General features: G+C 52.2%; 1 protein-coding gene and 1 long non-coding RNA gene across 8 annotated transcripts in view; one reads left to right on the top strand and one right to left on the bottom strand.

Annotated features, from left to right (window-relative positions):
• Positions 1-18,319, bottom strand: part of LDLRAD4 (low density lipoprotein receptor class A domain containing 4) — a 443,890-nt gene that overhangs the window by 141,796 nt on the left and 283,775 nt on the right. Inside the window, exon 1 of one of the 7 annotated variants that reach the window (XM_073006500.1) lies at positions 1,292-1,540. The exons of the other annotated variants lie outside the window; for them this stretch is intronic. Coding sequence (XP_072862601.1) covers positions 1,292-1,436 — 145 coding nt within the window. The 5' untranslated portion in view covers positions 1,437-1,540. Of the gene's footprint in view, positions 1-1,291; positions 1,541-18,319 lie in introns of those variants that run through there. 7 annotated transcript variants of the gene reach the window in all.
• Positions 3,885-9,015, top strand: LOC140709028 (uncharacterized). Its single transcript, XR_012089366.1, has 2 exons — positions 3,885-3,993; positions 7,740-9,015. It is a non-coding gene; the product is annotated as an uncharacterized lncRNA (long non-coding RNA).

Below are 18,319 nucleotides of genomic sequence, written 5' to 3'. Positions count from 1 at the left end.
AGAGGGGAGTATGGCATAGGGGTCAACGAACGGACTTTGGGGCCAGATTGCCTCACTCAACTCTTGGCTCCACCGTTTACCACTTGTGGGATTCCAGGTGAGATACGTGACCTGCGCGAGCCTCCCTCCCTCAGCTCTAGGGTGGAGACGGGAATTATGCTAACTTCATAGAGTTGTGGGGAGGACTACATGAGTTCATTTCTACAAAGTGCCTGGCATGTATTATGTACCATGTAAGCCTTGGCTATCATTAGTAATGTCACTGAAAAAATAAATCTTTAAATATAGTATATACATGTTACATAAAATCTGGAAAATGAAGAACAAATCATCTTACTCTATCGTAACTACTCTCGTAATTATTTCTTGAGTCATTTTTAAATAATTATTTTTCACTTAGTCTTTTTTTTTTTTTAAACAAGAGCCAGTCTTTCCTTTCTCATCTCCTGCCAGATGTACAGCCTATGAGGCCTGCCCAGAATAAAACCGAACTCACTTCAGAAAGGGGCTCCATCCACGCACGCATGCCTGGGCTGCCTGCTCCCCTCTGGCACATCCCACCCCTGTGATAATTCCACCTTACACGGGGCTGCGTTCCACTGGGCCCACAGGTCTCCTGCACAGCCAGGAAGCCCCCTTCTGGTCCTCTTTCCTCTTCCCCTTCAGATCTGTTTCCCCTACTTGATAATTAAAGTAGAAAAATAGAGAAGAATTTTTCAAAGTCTCCATTCTCATTTAGAATCTTTACGGTAATTTTACTTAGGAGAAGAGACCCTCACACACATTGCCGTTTGTTCAGGCACCTGGTGGCAGGGACTATGCTGCCGGCTGGAAACAATGGCAGGTTGCCAGCTCTCTGTAGAAAGGGATTTTCAAAGGCTGCACAGAACTGAGATGCTGCGGAAGCAGAAAGTGCTGTACTTTTCAATGCTGCCATTTCCAACACTTAGTACCTAGGGCCATCCTCCGTGTAACCGAGGAAAAAACCCTGGAGGTGAGCTTAAAAAATTAAATGTCCTTAGTATCCATCTCCACTTTCAGGCGTCCATACTTTAAACGTTTTGTCACACATCATCGGTTGATGGTGGCCACAGATAAACCACAAGAGACAGAATTCATGCGGTTGAAACTTGGAATTCCACGTAATACCATCGGCCTCTCAGGTGCATGTTAATACAAGCGCATATACCTGACTGATGCCACAAAGTCTGCTCTCTCTTGCCCTTCCTTCACAAGCCCTTCCTCCCCTACATTCTTTCTGCTATAGCATACAGCTGCTGTGCGCACTGACCTCCAACAAGCGGGATCCTCGCCTGTGGCTGCCAGCCAGCCTGCTTCAGGAGGGACCAGACGGGTGAGGCTCCCCACCAGCTGTGCTCTGAGGATGGCTCAGTAGAAGTCAACATCCACCCAAAGCACCGAGAAACCTGTTTCATAGGCGGATCACGCCCACGGGTGTGGCCTGACGGTCCTCCCAGTGGTGCTCCTGTTTGCTGTCGAACCTGTGCACTTCAGGCAGCCACAGCCCACGCTGGCTGAGAGTGGGTGAGAAGCAGAGCTACAAGGCTTGTCCTTTTGCCACCAGCTGAATGCTACCTTATCTTTTCCCTACTTATTTTTTTCCTTCTGAGTCGACAAATAATTAAGAATTTACTAGACAGTCATGTTGAACACTTACAAGCTCAGCACACAATTAAAATGTTTTAAATGACCTGGTGCCTGGTATGAACTTCACACACAAAAGTTTCGTAGTATCCATACCAATAATTGGTATTCACTTATGGGTGTGTAAAAGAACTAGTAAATCTTAAACCCAAATAAAAGCATTTTAGAAAAGAGGCATCACAAAATGCATCTGGACACAGTCCCAAAGCTGATGAATCCGTCAGGACCCGCACGGAGGCCACTGGGACAGAATTTCAAAAGATGTGGCACCAGCTGATAAAAACTAGATCACTAAGTAGTAAGAGGAACAAAACTAACAGGACGTGAAACTTTACGTCAGGAGCTACAGAAAACACAGGCGACCTGACAGAGCAGCTGAAATGGTTTTCCGTACCTCACTGCAAAAACTTCCACAATGAGTATTTGCTACTTTGGTGATGGTTCAAAGCCTTCTGTGTATTTGCAGCATTACACAAGATGTCACTTTCTCCCTTCAATTTGCCTCTGGCGCCTGCCCGGACTTCTCGGTTGTGTAGGCACCAATTTCAAAGGGTCTGAAGCCCGTGGAGTAAAAGCATTTTAAGTGTGATGTTTTCTTAGGTTGAACATATCACACACACATTTCTAGCACAATTCCAAATGTTTCAAAATATTATTTTAGTTGTTAAAAATCTGGCAATGAAAGCTCTGTTATTACAGAATGCCCCTGTTTTTATCATGCATTAAACCAACCCACCCCCACCTCGTTCCCTGGCTCTGAGAGAGACGGATGTTCGTGTGTGAGCGAGTGTGGGGCGTCCTGTGCACACACAGGCACGTCATGTTCCTCTTCTCACTCCCGACCTCGGGCTTCTGTGGATTATTAACAACACCCGCCCACCTGGCCGGCAGCCTTTTCACAACACACCTTACAAGATTCTGCAAAAAACAAAAGCAACACAATCTGAAAACACACAATGACAACCTGAGGAGGGAAAGAGAAAGAAAGGAAATCAGGGTGAGACCCAGACAGAGAGACAGACGGACAGGCTCAAGGAAACTGTGTTCCCCAGGGTCGGGCCGTGCAGTCGTCCGCAGGTACTCAGCCCTTCTCGGCTGCAGACTTGCTTAGCATGGCAATCGGCTGTCTGCCCAGGAGGATGAGGTAATGTCTAGGTTTAATGCCAAAATCTCGCTCACTGGCAGGACACATCGGGTAAATATTTCTACTGCAGGAGACCACATTCATCGGAGGCTGCTGCCAGTTTTATCATTGTTATTATGCTCATTAATATGAATACTCAGTCACTGTACCTATTTAAGATTGAGGAGCAGAAACGCAATGTTTTGCTGAAATCCTGACAGCAGGTGCAGGAGGAAGAACGCAGCCCCCGACTGCGCCCCCCGGGCCTCAATCTCCCCGACAGTCACAGCACCAGCCGTCTGCAGTCCCGTCCATCATCCTCAGCGGCATGGAGACCCCTGCAACTTCCTCTCCAGGTGGCTGCAAAGCTGGGACCTAGCAGTGACAGTGGGTTTGGGATGGGCATGAGGGGCTTCACGGCTCCTGCAAGCTACCTTCATAGTTACAACATTTGAAAACGTAGGAGAGTTGACGGGTCAGACTGCCGACGGTTTCCTCTCCCTTCTAAACACCGATTCTAAATTTGCTTCACCGTATTTGTGATGACCTGTTTGACGGCCTCACCACCTCCCAGCTGGTTCCCTCGACGATCTCGTCTCTGTGGTAACTGTCAACAATCGGCAGTCGTGTTGTGGCATATCATCTTACAGCAGCATTTAAAGAACTTCAGGGTTTCTTTCCTCTAATGTAGATTTTCTCCGTTGTTACTAGAGGAGGCTCTGACATCAGCCTCGTTTCAGTTCAAAACACACAACGTTTTTCTGGGAGTCAGGAACTGAACGCAGAACTTCCCGCGGGCATCACAAAGGGCCGCTGAAAGGGACAGTCACACACTGCCAGGGATGTGGTCTCCTCTCTGAGGAGCCGGGAGTGACGCTGCCTCCCACGGGCGCTGCTCCCATGAGGGGTGGGAAAGTGTGACGCCGAGTGGCAGCTTCAAAACCAGGCTCCCAGAGCGGCGTTAGTTAGGTGTGGACAATAGGAGAGAGCACCTGAGACCCGTCGCTGTCCCGCAGTGAGACACAGACGCAGCCACTTGTCCCACACAGCCCCACGGGCAGAGGAGGCACCTCCGGAGGAGCGGCTTTGAGAGATGGTGCAATGTGCCTGCTGCAAGAGGTCACAAGACAGCTGCTCTTCCCGGGCCATCAGGGCCAGGCCAGCCTGGCTAGCTGCTGAGAGGGTCTGCACAGCGACTCCGTGAGGTTAGCTATATATATATTTTTTTTTTTTTTGAAGCTTTTTTTCTTTTTATTATCATACTTTTAAGTTCTAGGGTACATGTGCACGACGTGCAGGTTTGTTACACATGTATACATGTGCCACGTCGGTGTGCTGCACCCATCAACTCTTCATTTCCTAACAACCCTTCCTAAACATTTGTTTAACACCAAAACATCACATTGTAAGGACTTTCAAGTTATTCCCAACAGTTCCAAACGTCAAGTCTTGGGCAACGTGTCTGCACCAAACATATTTCTAAATAGGAAACCGAAGTCCCCGTCCATCAGGAAGGTGACGCTCTGGAGGGGAGGAAGAAAGGAAGTGAGACAGTGCTGGTGCCTTCCCCACTCCACTGGCGTCTCATCAGGACAGTGGAGATGAGGCTGCTTGACCCAAGAGTCATACTGGAAGGCCACATGACAGCAAAAACGGAAGCGCAGTGTGGAGGTTTCCACAACGGGACGTGCGTGGGGAGAAGGATTCTCCAGTGTCCACGGCGGGACGTGCGTGGGGGGGAGGATTCTCCAGTGTCCACGGCGGGACGTGCGTGGGGGGGAGGATTCTCCAGTGTCCACGGCGGGACGTGCGTGGGGGGGAGGATTCTCCAGTGTCCACGGCGGGACGTGCGTGGGGGGGAGGATTCTCCAGTGTCCACGGCGGGACGTGCGTGGGGGGGAGGATTCTCCAGTGTCCACGGCGGGACGTGCGCGTGGGGGGGAGGATTCTCCAGTGTCCACGGCGGGACGTGCGCGTGGGGGGGAGGATTCTCCAGTGTCCACGGCGGGACGTGCGCGTGGGGGGGAGGATTCTCCAGTGTCCACGGCGGGACGTGCGCGTGGGGGGGAGGATTCTCCAGTGTCCACGGCGGGACGTGCGCGTGGGGGGGAGGATTCTCCAGTGTCCACGGCGGGACGTGCGCGTGGGGGGGAGGATTCTCCAGTGTCCACGGCGGGACGTGTGCGTGGGGGGGAGGATTCTCCAGTGTCCACGGCGGGACGTGCGCGTGGGGGGGAGGATTCTCCAGTGTCCACGGCGGGACGTGCGCGTGGGGGGGAGGATTCTCCAGTGTCCACGGCGGGACGTGCGCGTGGGGGGGAGGATTCTCCAGTGTCCACGGCGGGACGTGTGCGTGGGGGGGAGGATTCTCCAGTGTCCACGGCGGGACGTGTGCGTGGGGGGGAGGATTCTCCAGTGTCCACGGCGGGACGTGTGCGTGGGGGGGAGGATTCTCCAGTGTCCACGGCGGGACGTGTGCGTGGGGGGGAGGATTCTCCAGTGTCCACGGCGGGACGTGTGCGTGGGGGGGAGGATTCTCCAGTGTCCACGGCGGGACGTGTGCGTGGGGGGGAGGATTCTCCAGTGTCCACGGCGGGACGTGTGCGTGGGGGGGAGGATTCTCCAGTGTCCACGGCGGGACGTGTGCGTGGGGGGGAGGATTCTCCAGTGTCCACGGCGGGACGTGTGCGTGGGGGGGAGGATTCTCCAGTGTCCACGGCGGGACGTGTGCGTGGGGGGGAGGATTCTCCAGTGTCCACGGCGGGACGTGTGCGTGGGGGGGAGGATTCTCCAGTGTCCACGGCGGGACGTGTGCGTGGGGGGGAGGATTCTCCAGTGTCCACGGCGGGACGTGTGCGTGGGGGGGAGGATTCTCCAGTGTCCACGGCGGGACGTGTGCGTGGGGGGGAGGATTCTCCAGTGTCCACGGCGGGACGTGTGCGTGGGGGGGAGGATTCTCCAGTGTCCACGGCGGGACGTGTGCGTGGGGGGGAGGATTCTCCAGTGTCCACGGCGGGACGTGCGTGGGGGGGAGGATTCTCCAGTGTCCACGGCGGGACGTGCGTGGGGGGGAGGATTCTCCAGTGTCCACGGCGGGACGTGCGTGGGGGGGAGGATTCTCCAGTGTCCACGGCGGGACGTGCGTGGCGGGGAGGATTCTCCAGTGTCCACGGCGGGACGTGCGTGGGGGGGAGGATTCTCCAGTGTCCACGGCGGGACGTGCGTGGGGGGGAGGATTCTCCAGTGTCCACGGCGGGACGTGCGTGGGGGGGAGGATTCTCCAGTGTCCACGGCGGGACGTGCGTGGGGGGGAGGATTCTCCAGTGTCCACGGTGGGACGTGCGTGGGGGGGAGGATTCTCCAGTGTCCACGGCGGGACGTGTGTGGGGAGGATTCTCCGCTGTCGTTCTCCCTGGCACCTCACCCCCAGCTGACAAAGTGTATCTTCCCATTGTAGCTTTGGTTTTCAGAAGTCAGCCTTCTTTCCTCCCCAGAGGGAGGGCTTTCCTCACATAAAAGAACATTAAGGCTCCCCTATATGTGTTTTGACCTGATATTATGGCATGAAAGCCACTTGCACCTTCTTACAAAGGCTTAGTGAACACTTTTGAAAAATGGTAATAATTAAGAATGGTTAAAAATACACAGTAGTCAGCCTTTTAAAAACATGACAAGACTGACACAGCAGGCACGTGAAAAAAGAAGAAAAAAAACGCACACTAAAAAGGCTACCCTTTGGCCAGGCACAGTGGCTCACACCTGTAATCCCAGCACTTTGGGAGGCCGAGGCAGGAGGATCACTTGAGGCCAGGAGTTCAAGACCAGCCTGGGCAACATAGTGAGACTTTGTCTCTACAAAAAAACCAAACAGATTAGCTGAGCGTGGTGGCACATCCCGGTGGTCCCAGCTATTCCGGAGGCTGAGGCAGGAGGACTACTTGAGCCCGGGAAGTCAAGGCTGCAGTGAGCTGTGATCACTGCACTCCAGCCTGGGTGACAGCGTGAGACCCCATCTCTAAAAAATAAAAAGAACCCTTCTCTAAGTTGAAATAAAAGGAAGCCAAATAAGATGCTCTGTAATGAAGCAGTTTCCACTTTATTTAGACCAGGGAATGCTCATTATGAGTCAGGCAGCAGGCTGGATGGAAATTACTAATTAATTGAACATTACGGCTTAAAACATATTAATTCATCTTATTTACTGCTTTCTTGAACACATGCGCATTTCCTAGGTTTTGTTAAACTAATAAAAGGCCATGTTCAAAGGTTATTAATGCGGAAGTTCTCGTTCTGGGCTGCCTGGCTTTACCGGTCTTCACGTCCACCGGGGTGCTCGGGTTCGGGCTGGCTGCCTCGAGATTTGCTGGACAAATAGATGTGTGGGCATGACATTTTATACTTTGTGGTTTTAATTCTGGTTTGCATTAATGCAGTGGTTTTGTGGTAACTGCCACAAACCTTGAAATCACACCCTTTCCCTCCCACCTCCCAGTCCCTTTATTAACCTCGAGTGTGGGGGACTTTGGCTCCGATACCAGAACCAAGAGTCAGATTTCCGTGGTGTGCTCCTCTCGGAAAACATCACTGAAGTGACCCAGTTCAGTGCTGACGCCTGAGTCTCCCCAACTCTAAACACTAAATTTAACTGGATACTTTAAAGGTTGAATTTTGATCTCCTCCGTTCTTCCTCTCCACAGGGGACATGGCTCAACTTCCACACGAAAGATTTAGGTCAGATGAAAAGATAGTACTAAAAATCTTCAACAAAAGACTTGTTAAGCATTAGCCTGTGCTATTGCCTGTAGAAACCTCATCCCCTGAACATCTTTTAATAGAACCAAAAGGAGATGGGGTCATCTGGTCCACCCCCGACTTCAGGCCAGACCCCACTAAAATTGTTCTGGGCAAGTGAGGCCGCCACATTTTTAAGGCAGATGTTTTGTTTTTCCAGAGGAACAGACTCCACCATCTTCCTGAACCACGCACACGAGTTCCTGACAGTCTCCAGGGCTCAGGATTTATTTCCTTATGATTAACCTAAATCTCCAAAGCCACCGCAGCGCTCACTTCCTCCTGCGCCCTCACGGGTACCCATGGAGAACAGCTGGTACCTGTCCCCTGCAGACTCACTTTCCCTGTTCCTCCATACGCAGCCAAATCTCCTCCAGGCACAGAAGGGAGGCCAGGGGGTGGCAGGAGCGCCAGGAGAACATGCAGCGTGTTGCAGGATTCAGCAGGGGCCTGGGGAGCCGGGGAGGATGACAGAGCAGTGGCAAGAAACTCCACAAGGGCCTGGCGGCTGGAGGCCGAGGGGACCCGACTGAGCCAGAAGGTGATGGAGGTGCTGGCGCTCTCTGAACACTACGCAGTGGCAGTGCTGGTGACGCTGCCGTGTGATCCAGGCACAGCAACAATCCTCCGAGCTTCAGTTGCCATCTCAGTACAAAATTAAGAACTCAGCTTTCAAAAGACAGAGGGCTGGGCCCTACGACCTTTGAAGTCTTTCCTTGTTCTAGAATTCGTGAGTGTATTAACCTTTTCCTGAGCCATCTTCACCGCTCCAAGGGTTACTGACCCAATTCTTCGTGGCGGCTGAGGGAAGATTTCAGAATCGTCAGTGTATTTCTTCCCTTTTTGCTAAGACGGCATTAGTGACACCATCTTACACTTCAGAAACGGGGGAAACATGCCCTTGTATTTCCTCTAAGAGATAACTAAGTGGGACCCTGCAAGGGACAGCACCAAAGCTGCTTCTCAGTAAGCTGGTGAACAGAACACGTTTGTTGACTGAAGGCAGAATCAGAGACACAGATGAGAGACATTTACAATCTCAATTGCTTGTAGCATTTCAAGCCCTGAGATTCATCAGCTAAAGAAGGAAAGTGATTTGGGTTCCGCTGCTTTCTCAGAGCCCTCCCCACACCGCCTTCACCTCGCTGGCCCTGGAACTGAAACCATCTCCCCACGCAGGGAGCGAGGCCGCGGACAAAACGATTCCTGATTGTAATTTACGATGAAACTCTAGATTTACTGGTGTACACTGGAATTTTAATAGTCCTGCCTCTGAATCCTGCTGCACAGCCCTTCTGAATAGTCGCACACATGTGTATTCAGAGGTCATTTTCACCATGATTCACTCACTGTGAAAACTCGGCAGACTGGAAATCTCCCCTTGATGCCAAACGAGACCGTAAGGGCCACGCTAACTGCCAAGCCGGGAGGCGGGTCACGGGCGAAGGCAAACGGGGTTCACTTGTGCCTTAAGCTGAGTATGAGCCCGTTCGGTTCCCTCTCGCTACTGCAACAACAGGGAAAAGTGGACTTGAAGGACCACACGTATAGGGAGAGGGGGTGAATTACAAATTACCATTGTTGAAGACTTCGTGAACCACCATTTAGTAATTCACTGATAAAGCCTTCATACTGGGAGGTGCTGGGGCACCCAAACTTCCTTAATTCCCACTGTGTCATTTATTCAGAGTGTGTGTGTGCTTTGAATATATATATTTTTAATTATATATATGTTATATATAATATACAAAACATATGTTGTATGTTACATGTTACATGTTACATATATGTTACATATGCGTTACAGACATGTTATTAGTGGAGATGGAGTCTCACTCTGTCTCCAGGCTGGAGTGCAGTCACACAATCATTTCTCACTGCAGCCTTAGTCTCCTGGGGCTCAAGGAATCCCCCACCTCAGCTTTCCAAACGGCAGCAATTTCAGGTATGAACCACCATGCCCAGCCTCAACGTATATTTTCTGTAAAACAGGCACATGCGAAGCTGTCTTATGAGAGCAGATGTATCTGACTTGTTTTATGAAACTCAGAGGCAGGCCTGAGAGAAGGGCTTTAGCGTTTCGGTGGCACACTGCAGTGTGAACTCATCAGGCAAAAGCCTCCAGACTTCAGCTCCTCAGTTCTCCACCTGAGACTGCTGGAAATGAATATGTTTCCTGAAGCTGTTTTTTTTTTTTTTCCTTAACTGATGTCCCTTGAAGCAGAAGTTGAATGAGGATTTTATTTCCTCTCTTGGTGAATATATGCTTTTGTGTCAGACAAGCTAAAAGACAACAGGTTGGGATACAGTGAATGTCAGTATTTAACTGCACCTTCCTTTCCCACCCGTCAACCACGATGCCTCCTCTCAGCAGAGCCATCGCCACCGCCCTGCTCCTTCTCCAACTCATGTCCCGGTCATGTTGGCTGTCAGCTGTGCTGGGAGCCCAGGAAGGAGGAGGCACCGTGGGATGGCCAGGAAGGCGGCCTCCACATCATAAGGCAGGACTGCGGCACTGCGCCCCCATGTCCGACCACGCGCCTCCACGTCTGGACCACGTGCCCCCGTGTCCGACCACGCGCCTCCACGTCTGGACCACGCGCCTCCACGTCTGGACCACGCACCCCCATGTCCGACCACACACCTCCACGTCTGGACCACGTGCCCCCGTGTCCGACCACACGCCCCCGTGTCCGGACCACGTGCCCCCGTGTCCGACCACGAGCCTCCACGTCCGGACCACGCGCCCCCGTGTCCGACCACACGCCTCCACGTCTGGACCACGCGCCCCTGTGTCCGACCACGCGCCTCCACGTCCGGACCATGCGCCCCCATGTCCGGACCACGCGCCTCCACTCTGGGCCCTGCCAGGACTTCTCAGAAGCAGGATCCCCCCCAGGTGGCCCCACACACAGACGGGAGGAAGCAGAGGGCCCGGAGGCTGAGCGGGGTCCTGGACAAGGACCACGGGGCTGGAGGCAGGGATGGCACGGCTGGGCTGTGACCACCTCCCTCTGCTGTTCTGTGCCCCTCCTCCCAGCCATGGATGAAGTAAAGAGGCCGTGTCCAGCTCTGAGTCCCAGATGGGAGAAAAAACCATGTCATCTCCACCCCTCTCAGTTCCTTGCTTAAAGAAGAAAAGCTCTATGTGACCAGTCAGGCACCGTGTCCTATGCCTTAATGAAATCCTGCCATTCAAATATTGGAAAATATTTCCAAAGCATTCAAAGCAAGGCCCAGCTAAGAACAGTTTCTTCTCAGAACCTTAGCAACACCAAAGCTAGAGACCTCAGGGGTGCACAGTGCAAAAGAGGACACATGAGTTGTTTTTCCATAAAATATTTCTAGTGATCATTGCTTCACAACCTCCTTTTTTGAAGGTAAATTTTCTCTCAATTTTTCTAGCTGTAAAAGCTGACTCCGCGATTTAACAAGTCCCTTCATGACCATGTTTTACATAGAACTGTCATGCAAAATAAAAATAAAAAAGAAAAGAAAGACTCACTTGACTGAAAAGGAGAACCAGGGTGTCAGGCCTGGCCTTGGGGTAAGGATGTACACTTTTCCAGTATGAGCAGACTTTTGGAAATGGTATTTAAATGCTTGAAGACAATGTAACTTCTTGGCTGTGGGCAGTATGTCAAGGTGTTTAGAGGGTAAGGGATTGTGTTTTGATCCTCTCCTTTTTTTTAAGACAAGATCTTACTCTCACCCAGGCTGGAGTACAATGGCGCAATCATAGCTCACTGCAGCCTCAACCTCTTGGTTTCAAGTGATCCTCCTGCCTCAGCCCCCCACACTGCTGGGATTACAGGCACATACTACCATGCCCAGCGGCTGTTATTTTTTATTTTTGTGAACACAGGGTCTTGCTCTGCTGCCCAGGCTGGTAGCACAGCAATCCTCCCACTTTGGCTCCCAAAGTGCTAGGATTACATGTGTGAGCCACTGCACCCAGCCCGTCCTCCTCTATTTACCACACTCGTTTTTAAGGGAAGGCAGGAAGAGTGGGGCTGTGGGGATGGAGAAAATGTGGAAGGGGGTCTGGCGTGGCCTGGTGCTCCTAGGGCACCCCCCTGCCCAGGTGACTCAGGAGTTGCTGGGACAGCTCCATCTCTGAGCGCCTGCCATCTCCCTGGAGGGATCTAAGGCCCTGGACACCTTCCGGAGGGCCGCCCAGTCAGTGGAGATCCCATCCTGAGTAGGCTCTGACAATGCCCATTGGCCATCCTGCGGCCTTTTCAGGGAGGCCAGGCGTCCTACGGGGCTGGGGAAGAAGGCGATTGCCGAGGAGCTGCTGCCCCACACCTGGATTGCAGGCAGAGTGAACACACAGGAACGGGCAGATTCAGATCCGAGGGGAAGGGAGGAACAACTCCTGCTAATACTGCAGCCGCTCCACCGGATTGCAGCAGCGCTGGGCTGTGAAAGGATGTCCCTTCCGGCAGAGGCAACTCGGAACCAGAAGAAAACTGACAAAGATGAGATCCCGTCAAGAGCCCGGGAACAGCCCGGGAGAAATCCAGGATTCACCTTTCCGTGCGCTGGGATGGATGAGTCTTGTGCAGGCCACTGACACCCTTCCTCTGTGCCCTTCAGGCCTGATGGCGTCCTGGTCATTCCAGGGACAAGAGCATGGCCTGCTTCTAGCTAGACCTGCGCGAATCAGTCTTAGGGGATCTCAGTGGCATGGATCTTAGAGAATGACAAGTTGCATTTTCAGTGGGGGGCAAAAACCGTATGAAGGTAGCATAGACCATGGCACTGTATTCATTACACCCACGAAAGACAGCATTTCAGCGCTAGGAACAATAAAGCCAGCCTCACAGTCATCAGTGGAATGATGCAAACACCTCTGCTTTTCCTCACACGGATTCATGAATGCCTCTGTGATGTTCTGCAAATTCCATTATCAGACAGCACCAACATGCAAAGCTTTGGCCTGACGTGGTGCAGACCCAGACACAGTCACCTGATGGGCAACGTACCAGGTTGAGACACAGAAGGTCCGTTTTCCTGGCCTCTAGTTTTGGGTCTGTTGTAAAATGGGTGTAAAACTCCCTGCCGGGCCACTCGACATTAACTTTATTACTGCTCATACGCAAACGTCCCTGCTCCACACAAACACTTCTTTTTGCTATAAAATCAAACGTTGGTATCTTCATTACAGCTTACTAAATCCCAATCACCAACACTACATAGAATCTTTAAAGGAAACAGACACAAACTAGATTCACTGGTGCCAGCTATTAATTATTTCAAACATATAAAGTATCTCAAAAAGAAATAAGTCAAACTTATCCTCACTCAGTTCCAAATACGTCTATCTTAGGGTATCTTTCCAAAAATCTCTGTTGTTAAGCTGGACACACACACACAGGTGCCGGCCCATGGCCCGCGCGTGACGGCCGCCCTCGGCGACAAGCCCGTGACTGATAGTACAGGAGCAGCCGGCCAGCCTTGGTTCCAGAGGTGACCTCCCACAGATGGAAAAGGGAGGTCTTGGGATGCTTTCATCGCCCCAACTGCCCTGCAGGTGGAGGTTTAAAGTAAATCATTCACAAACCCCTGTGGCAGAAACGCAGTGCACCTCGGCTCCTCATCGTCAGCTGTGAGGGACTCTGCCTGGCGTCCCACAGGCTGAGTAGGGCTCTGTGGCCTTTTCCATGAAGCGGCCACCCACTGTGTCCAACTAAATCCCTCTGGCAGCCCAGTGATCAACTCTGAGGCTAATTTCCAACATCTGAGAGGTTCAGGCTGGAGATACAGAATATTGTCGAGAGAGAGGAGGCCCAGATCTAACGGGGATGGCGGGTGGGGTGTGCAGAAGCTTTACCTGGACCCTCCCTGCCACACCAATGAGCCAAGGACTCCAGAGTCTGGTACAGCCAACACCGGGCAAAGACCCCAGTGCCCACCTCTCACATTCTCCGAGGGAGAGGCGTGGACAGAGGGGTCTATTTCAGTTCTAGGAGGGGGAAGCACGTTCCATGCTGGCTATCACAGAACTCAGAGGCTGGAGAAGCCCCTCGCCCTGCCTTTGCCCCAGCTCTGTCCTCCCGCAGGCCTGTGTCATCTGCACGCACTCGGAGGGATCCCAGGACGCTCAGGATGCAACACGGCCCGTTCTGGAGGACGGCCAGGCTTGTCGGGGAGATGGCAGGATGCGCATTTTTGCTTTTAATATTCCACTTACTCCTTTCTGGAACAGATCATTTTAAAAAACTTCCCCTGGAAACATCCATAAACCATAGATGAGGTGAAGTTGAAGAGGGTTTGGGGCTATTATTTTATTGAGATAAAAATATATATACATATAGAAAAGCACACATAACTTACAGTCTTCATAAACTGAAACACCCATGTACATTTTTCAGCTTGGACTGTGATATTTTGGGAAAAAAAAAAAAAAACCCTCACAAAAGGATCCATAAACTGAAAAAAAAGTTCTATTTCAATGTAATTTTCTTGCTACCACTTCATAATATAGGTTGGATATCCCTTATCTGAAATGTCTGGAGTCAGAAGTGTTCCAAATTTTGAACTTTTTCGAATCTTGAAAACTTGCATTATACTTACCAGTTATTATGTTATACATCTACCTTCCTAATCCAAAATCTGAAATCTGAAATGCTCCAATGAGATTTCCTTTGAGCATCATATTGGCGCTTAAAAGGTTTCTCACTTTCGAGCATTTAAAATTTTAGGTTACTGTTATCGGATTGGGGTGCTCACCCTGTGGCTGTTGACAGTTACAAACAAAGCTGAAGGGAATATAATAAGTAGACCACAGTGGATCACAGGAAGCCATTTGGGTCCGAGAGCTTTCACGACAACAGGGTGGATGGAGTGCCCAACACAGGAGCCTCCTGGTCTCTGAAGAGCAGGCCTGGTTTTCATGCTACCTTCACAGCGGTTTAGGAAAAGCACACGTTCCATGTCTCTTTGGCCATGTCTCTTCCAAGTGGGGAAAATCTAAATTTTATTCCCTTTTGTCATGAGTTGTTTACAGAAGACAAAGAGATATATGCAACTTTCATTCATCTTTTAGCCATTTTCTTTCATCCCTGGCACAAATCTCCTCCCTCTTTCTTCTAACCCACGTCCCTTTAAGTCACTGGTGTTAAAAGCAGCCAACAGATGCTGGGGATAATTTAATGCAGCGAAGTTTTCCTTCCACACTTAGGAATGTGATTGTGTTCCCACACTGGGAGAGGGCTGCTGCTGTGTCACAGTTCTGTGACAGGAATAATACACCTGGTCGCCGGAGAATACACATTCCAGGCAGCAATTTCATACAACTAGAGGCTGTAGGGTGACTAGGCCCTTTTGAAAAACAGGGTGTGGACCAAGCTGGCTAAGACCGACCGAACCCAATGCAGTGCTGGATTTGAGCTAGGTCTCACCTCGGACCTCATTATCCGCTCACTGACGTACTCAATCACACACCACCAACATCATGACAGTTCCAGGACACCCTCATTTGGTGTAAGAACGGGTGGCACTGGGCCAGGCACGGTGGCTCATGCCTGTAATCCCAGCACTCTGGGAGGCCGAGGTAAGCGGATCACCTGAGGTCAGGAATTCAAGACCAGCCTGACCAACATGGAGAAACCCTGTTTCTACTAAAAATACAAAATTAGCTGTGTGTGGTGGTGCATGCCTGTAATCCCAGCTACTCGGGAGGCTGAGGCAGGAGAATCGCTTGAACCTGGGAGGCAGAGGTTGCAGTGAGCCGAGATCACACCATTGCACTCCAGACTGGGCGACAAGAGCGAAACTCTGTCTCAAAAAAAAAAAAAAAAAAAAAGAAAAGAAAAGAAAAAGAAAGAAAGAATGGGTGGCACATCACAATTCCAATAAATCACCTTTTTCCAGGAATTTTCATGAATATTTCACCCCTTGGTTAAAGAAACCCACAAAGACAGCAGCCCCCAACCCCACCGTGTGACTCTCTCGAGTCTGCCCCACATTTCCTTCTCGCGAGAGTGTACTCTTCACTCTGCAATAAATCTTCGTACTTTTACTGCTTTCTGACTCATCCTTGCATTCCTTCTCACGACAGTGTCAAGAGCCTGGTTGCTGGCCGGGGTCGGGGTTCCACCAGCGTTAGGGACCTCCTTGGCCCCTGTATCAATTCCACCCCGGTTTGTGCAAGGACACTCGGCTGCTCCCTGAGCTCTGGGGAGTCTGGTCTGGGGAGCTGATTTCTCCATCTGTGCACCTGCTGGCATGACGGGAACCTGGGTGTGTGTGCCCCACGTGAGCGTGGATGTGCAGCGTGCGTCTGCAGAGCAGGAGACTCGGGAGCTAAGATCCAGACAGATCAACAGATTCTAGGTGATGGGAAACAAGAACTAGCCTGTTACGACTAAAAAACGCCTGGAGGCAAACAAGTGAGTGTCTGTGAGGCCTGGCTCTCCTAGTACACAGGCTGCCTGGGGCACAGGAGGGGCTCCACAGTGACTGGTGGCAGCTGGTTACAAGAAATAGGGGATTTGCCACATCTCTGAAGCCAGTGTAGTTCTCATAGCATTGACACATTTCCGAAATGCACCTGGAAGGGTGCAGAAGGGTGAGACAGCCTGTGTGGTGCCACCTCATCTCAGGACCTGTTTCTATCTTGCTCTCTCCCCTGCAAGGCAGTGGGGTGCGAGGGCACAGAGGTGCCCACGGAGGGGGTCTGCACTCTGCTCCCCTGGCAGGCCCTGCCCGGGCCCTGTAACACTCACGACCAGGCCAGGGCTGTAGGGAACAGGACGAGAGAGCACACCCAACACAAAAGCGATGGAGAGCGATGGGAGACGGCAAGGCGGGGTGGAAAGAGGACCGAGCCTGTCCCTGGAAGTCCCTGCCAGTCTAGGGAAGGAAGGAGCTTGGAGAGGTGCCGGACTCGAGGGCCAGATGGCCGCTTTTCCAGGAGGGAGCCAGGGTCACTCTAAGAGCCCAGGCAGCTCCCTGAAAGCCTTGTCCTTCCCTTCCCGCCCACCTGGACTGAAATTCAAATTCCTCGGTCAGGACCCTGAGACCCTGACCAGGTCCCTGTCCTCTCCCCTCTCGCCCTTGCTCTCAGCGCTCCTGCCCACCTCCTGCCTCTGTGTCCGGTGCTGTCCATGAAGTGGCCAGCAGCACTCCCTCCCTCCCTCCCAGATCCACACTCCACTCCAAGGCAGGTTCTCCAGGACACCACCCTGGCCTTGGCACAGCCATGGCTCTCCAGGTCCCCCTTCCTTTCTCTCCACAGCTCCAGACACCCCACATTACATTACAGTTTCCTGCTTATTTTCAATCTCTGCGAAGGCAAAGGTTTCACTTATTGAGTGTGGAATTGCCGATGCTGAAGAGATCGCAGTTTAGTCACACTTACTGGATGAATGACAGAAGAAACAGGTTAGCTAGCTCATGCACAGGAGGCCTGCAGCCCGAGAGCCCTGCCATAAGATGGAACGCCGAGAAGTTCTCGGCCTCGGCAGCCACGGAAAGAGAGACGCCGACGCCACCAACACGTCTTTCTTTCTGAAGGTGTCAGCACCTTGTCAGGGCACAGCAGCCTTGGTTCTTCTTTGAGCAGCCCTTCCTGGTGCGGCCACTGGGCCCTGCCGGGACGGACACCCTTCGTGCTCCTTTCTGGCGCATCCCCAGCCCAGCAGCAAGGGCCAGAGGATCCTTCAGCCCAGCGCCCACCCGTGAGGGCAGCACACCAGGGACGGGCCGGCCCAGCCGCTGCTCTTCCCCGCACAGCGGCAGGTGCCTTTCGCTGCACTCCCTGGAGAGGGTCCCCGCTGCGTTCTGAAGCGGATCATGGTCGGGGAATACAAAAGAAATGATGCTCTCATCACAGTTTCACGTAAGGAAAAAAGGCCCCTATTTAAAACCACTGTAAAACTTCAAATGCCCGAGAAGCACATGAAAAGGTGCCCAGGTTCACGACACATCAGGAAAGGCGAAGGAAATCCAGGGGCATCCGGCCACCGGCCCGGCGGAAACGGGAGGACTGCGGGCGTCGCGGCGCGTGGGGGCGGCGGGGCCTCCGAACACGCCGGCGGGAGTGGAAACGGGACACCGAGGGCCTGGGATTCCACCCACACTTCCAGCAAAATGCGGCTCAGGGGGCTCAAGGGCCGCTTGAGCTCTGGGGCTTGTTTGTGTGTTGAGGTGAAATTTGCATTAATATAAAATTAACCTTTCTTTCTTTATTTATTTACTGAGACGGAGTCTCGCTCTGTGGCGCAGGCTGGAGTGGGCGGCGCCATCTTGGCTCCCTGCAAGCTCCGCCCCCCGGGTTCCCGCCATTCTCCTGCCTCAGCCTCCGGAGCAGCTGGGACCACAGGCGCCGCCACCGCGCCCGGCTCGTTTTTTGTATTTTTAGTAGAGATGGGGTTTCACCGTGTTTGCCAGGATGGTCTCGATCTCCTGACCTGGTGATCCGCCCGCCTCGGCCTCCCAAAGTGCTGGGATTACAGGCGTGAGCCCCCGCGCCCGGCCGAAATTAACCATTTTAAAGGAGTCCTTTGGTGGCATTTCACACAAGTATTTCCAGAGTGTAAAAACATCAGTGAGTTTTGATACACACACTTTTCTGAATGTAAATATCATGTCAGTGGAGATTCTAATAAACAGAATGATGAAGTGATGGACAGTAAAGCGCGGTCTTTCCTCAAGCGAACTCCTTCCGAGCAGCTCTGCTGTGTGAGCGGAGGGCAGGTGTGCGCCTGGCACGGCCTCCGCTGCCTCTGCGGT

This window comes from Chlorocebus sabaeus, chromosome 18 (genome assembly GCF_047675955.1).
Source record: "Chlorocebus sabaeus isolate Y175 chromosome 18, mChlSab1.0.hap1, whole genome shotgun sequence".
Taxonomy (NCBI): domain Eukaryota; kingdom Metazoa; phylum Chordata; class Mammalia; order Primates; family Cercopithecidae; genus Chlorocebus; species Chlorocebus sabaeus.
The sequence above is the reverse complement of the archived record's forward strand: the minus strand, read 5'-3'. Positions and strand labels throughout refer to the sequence as shown.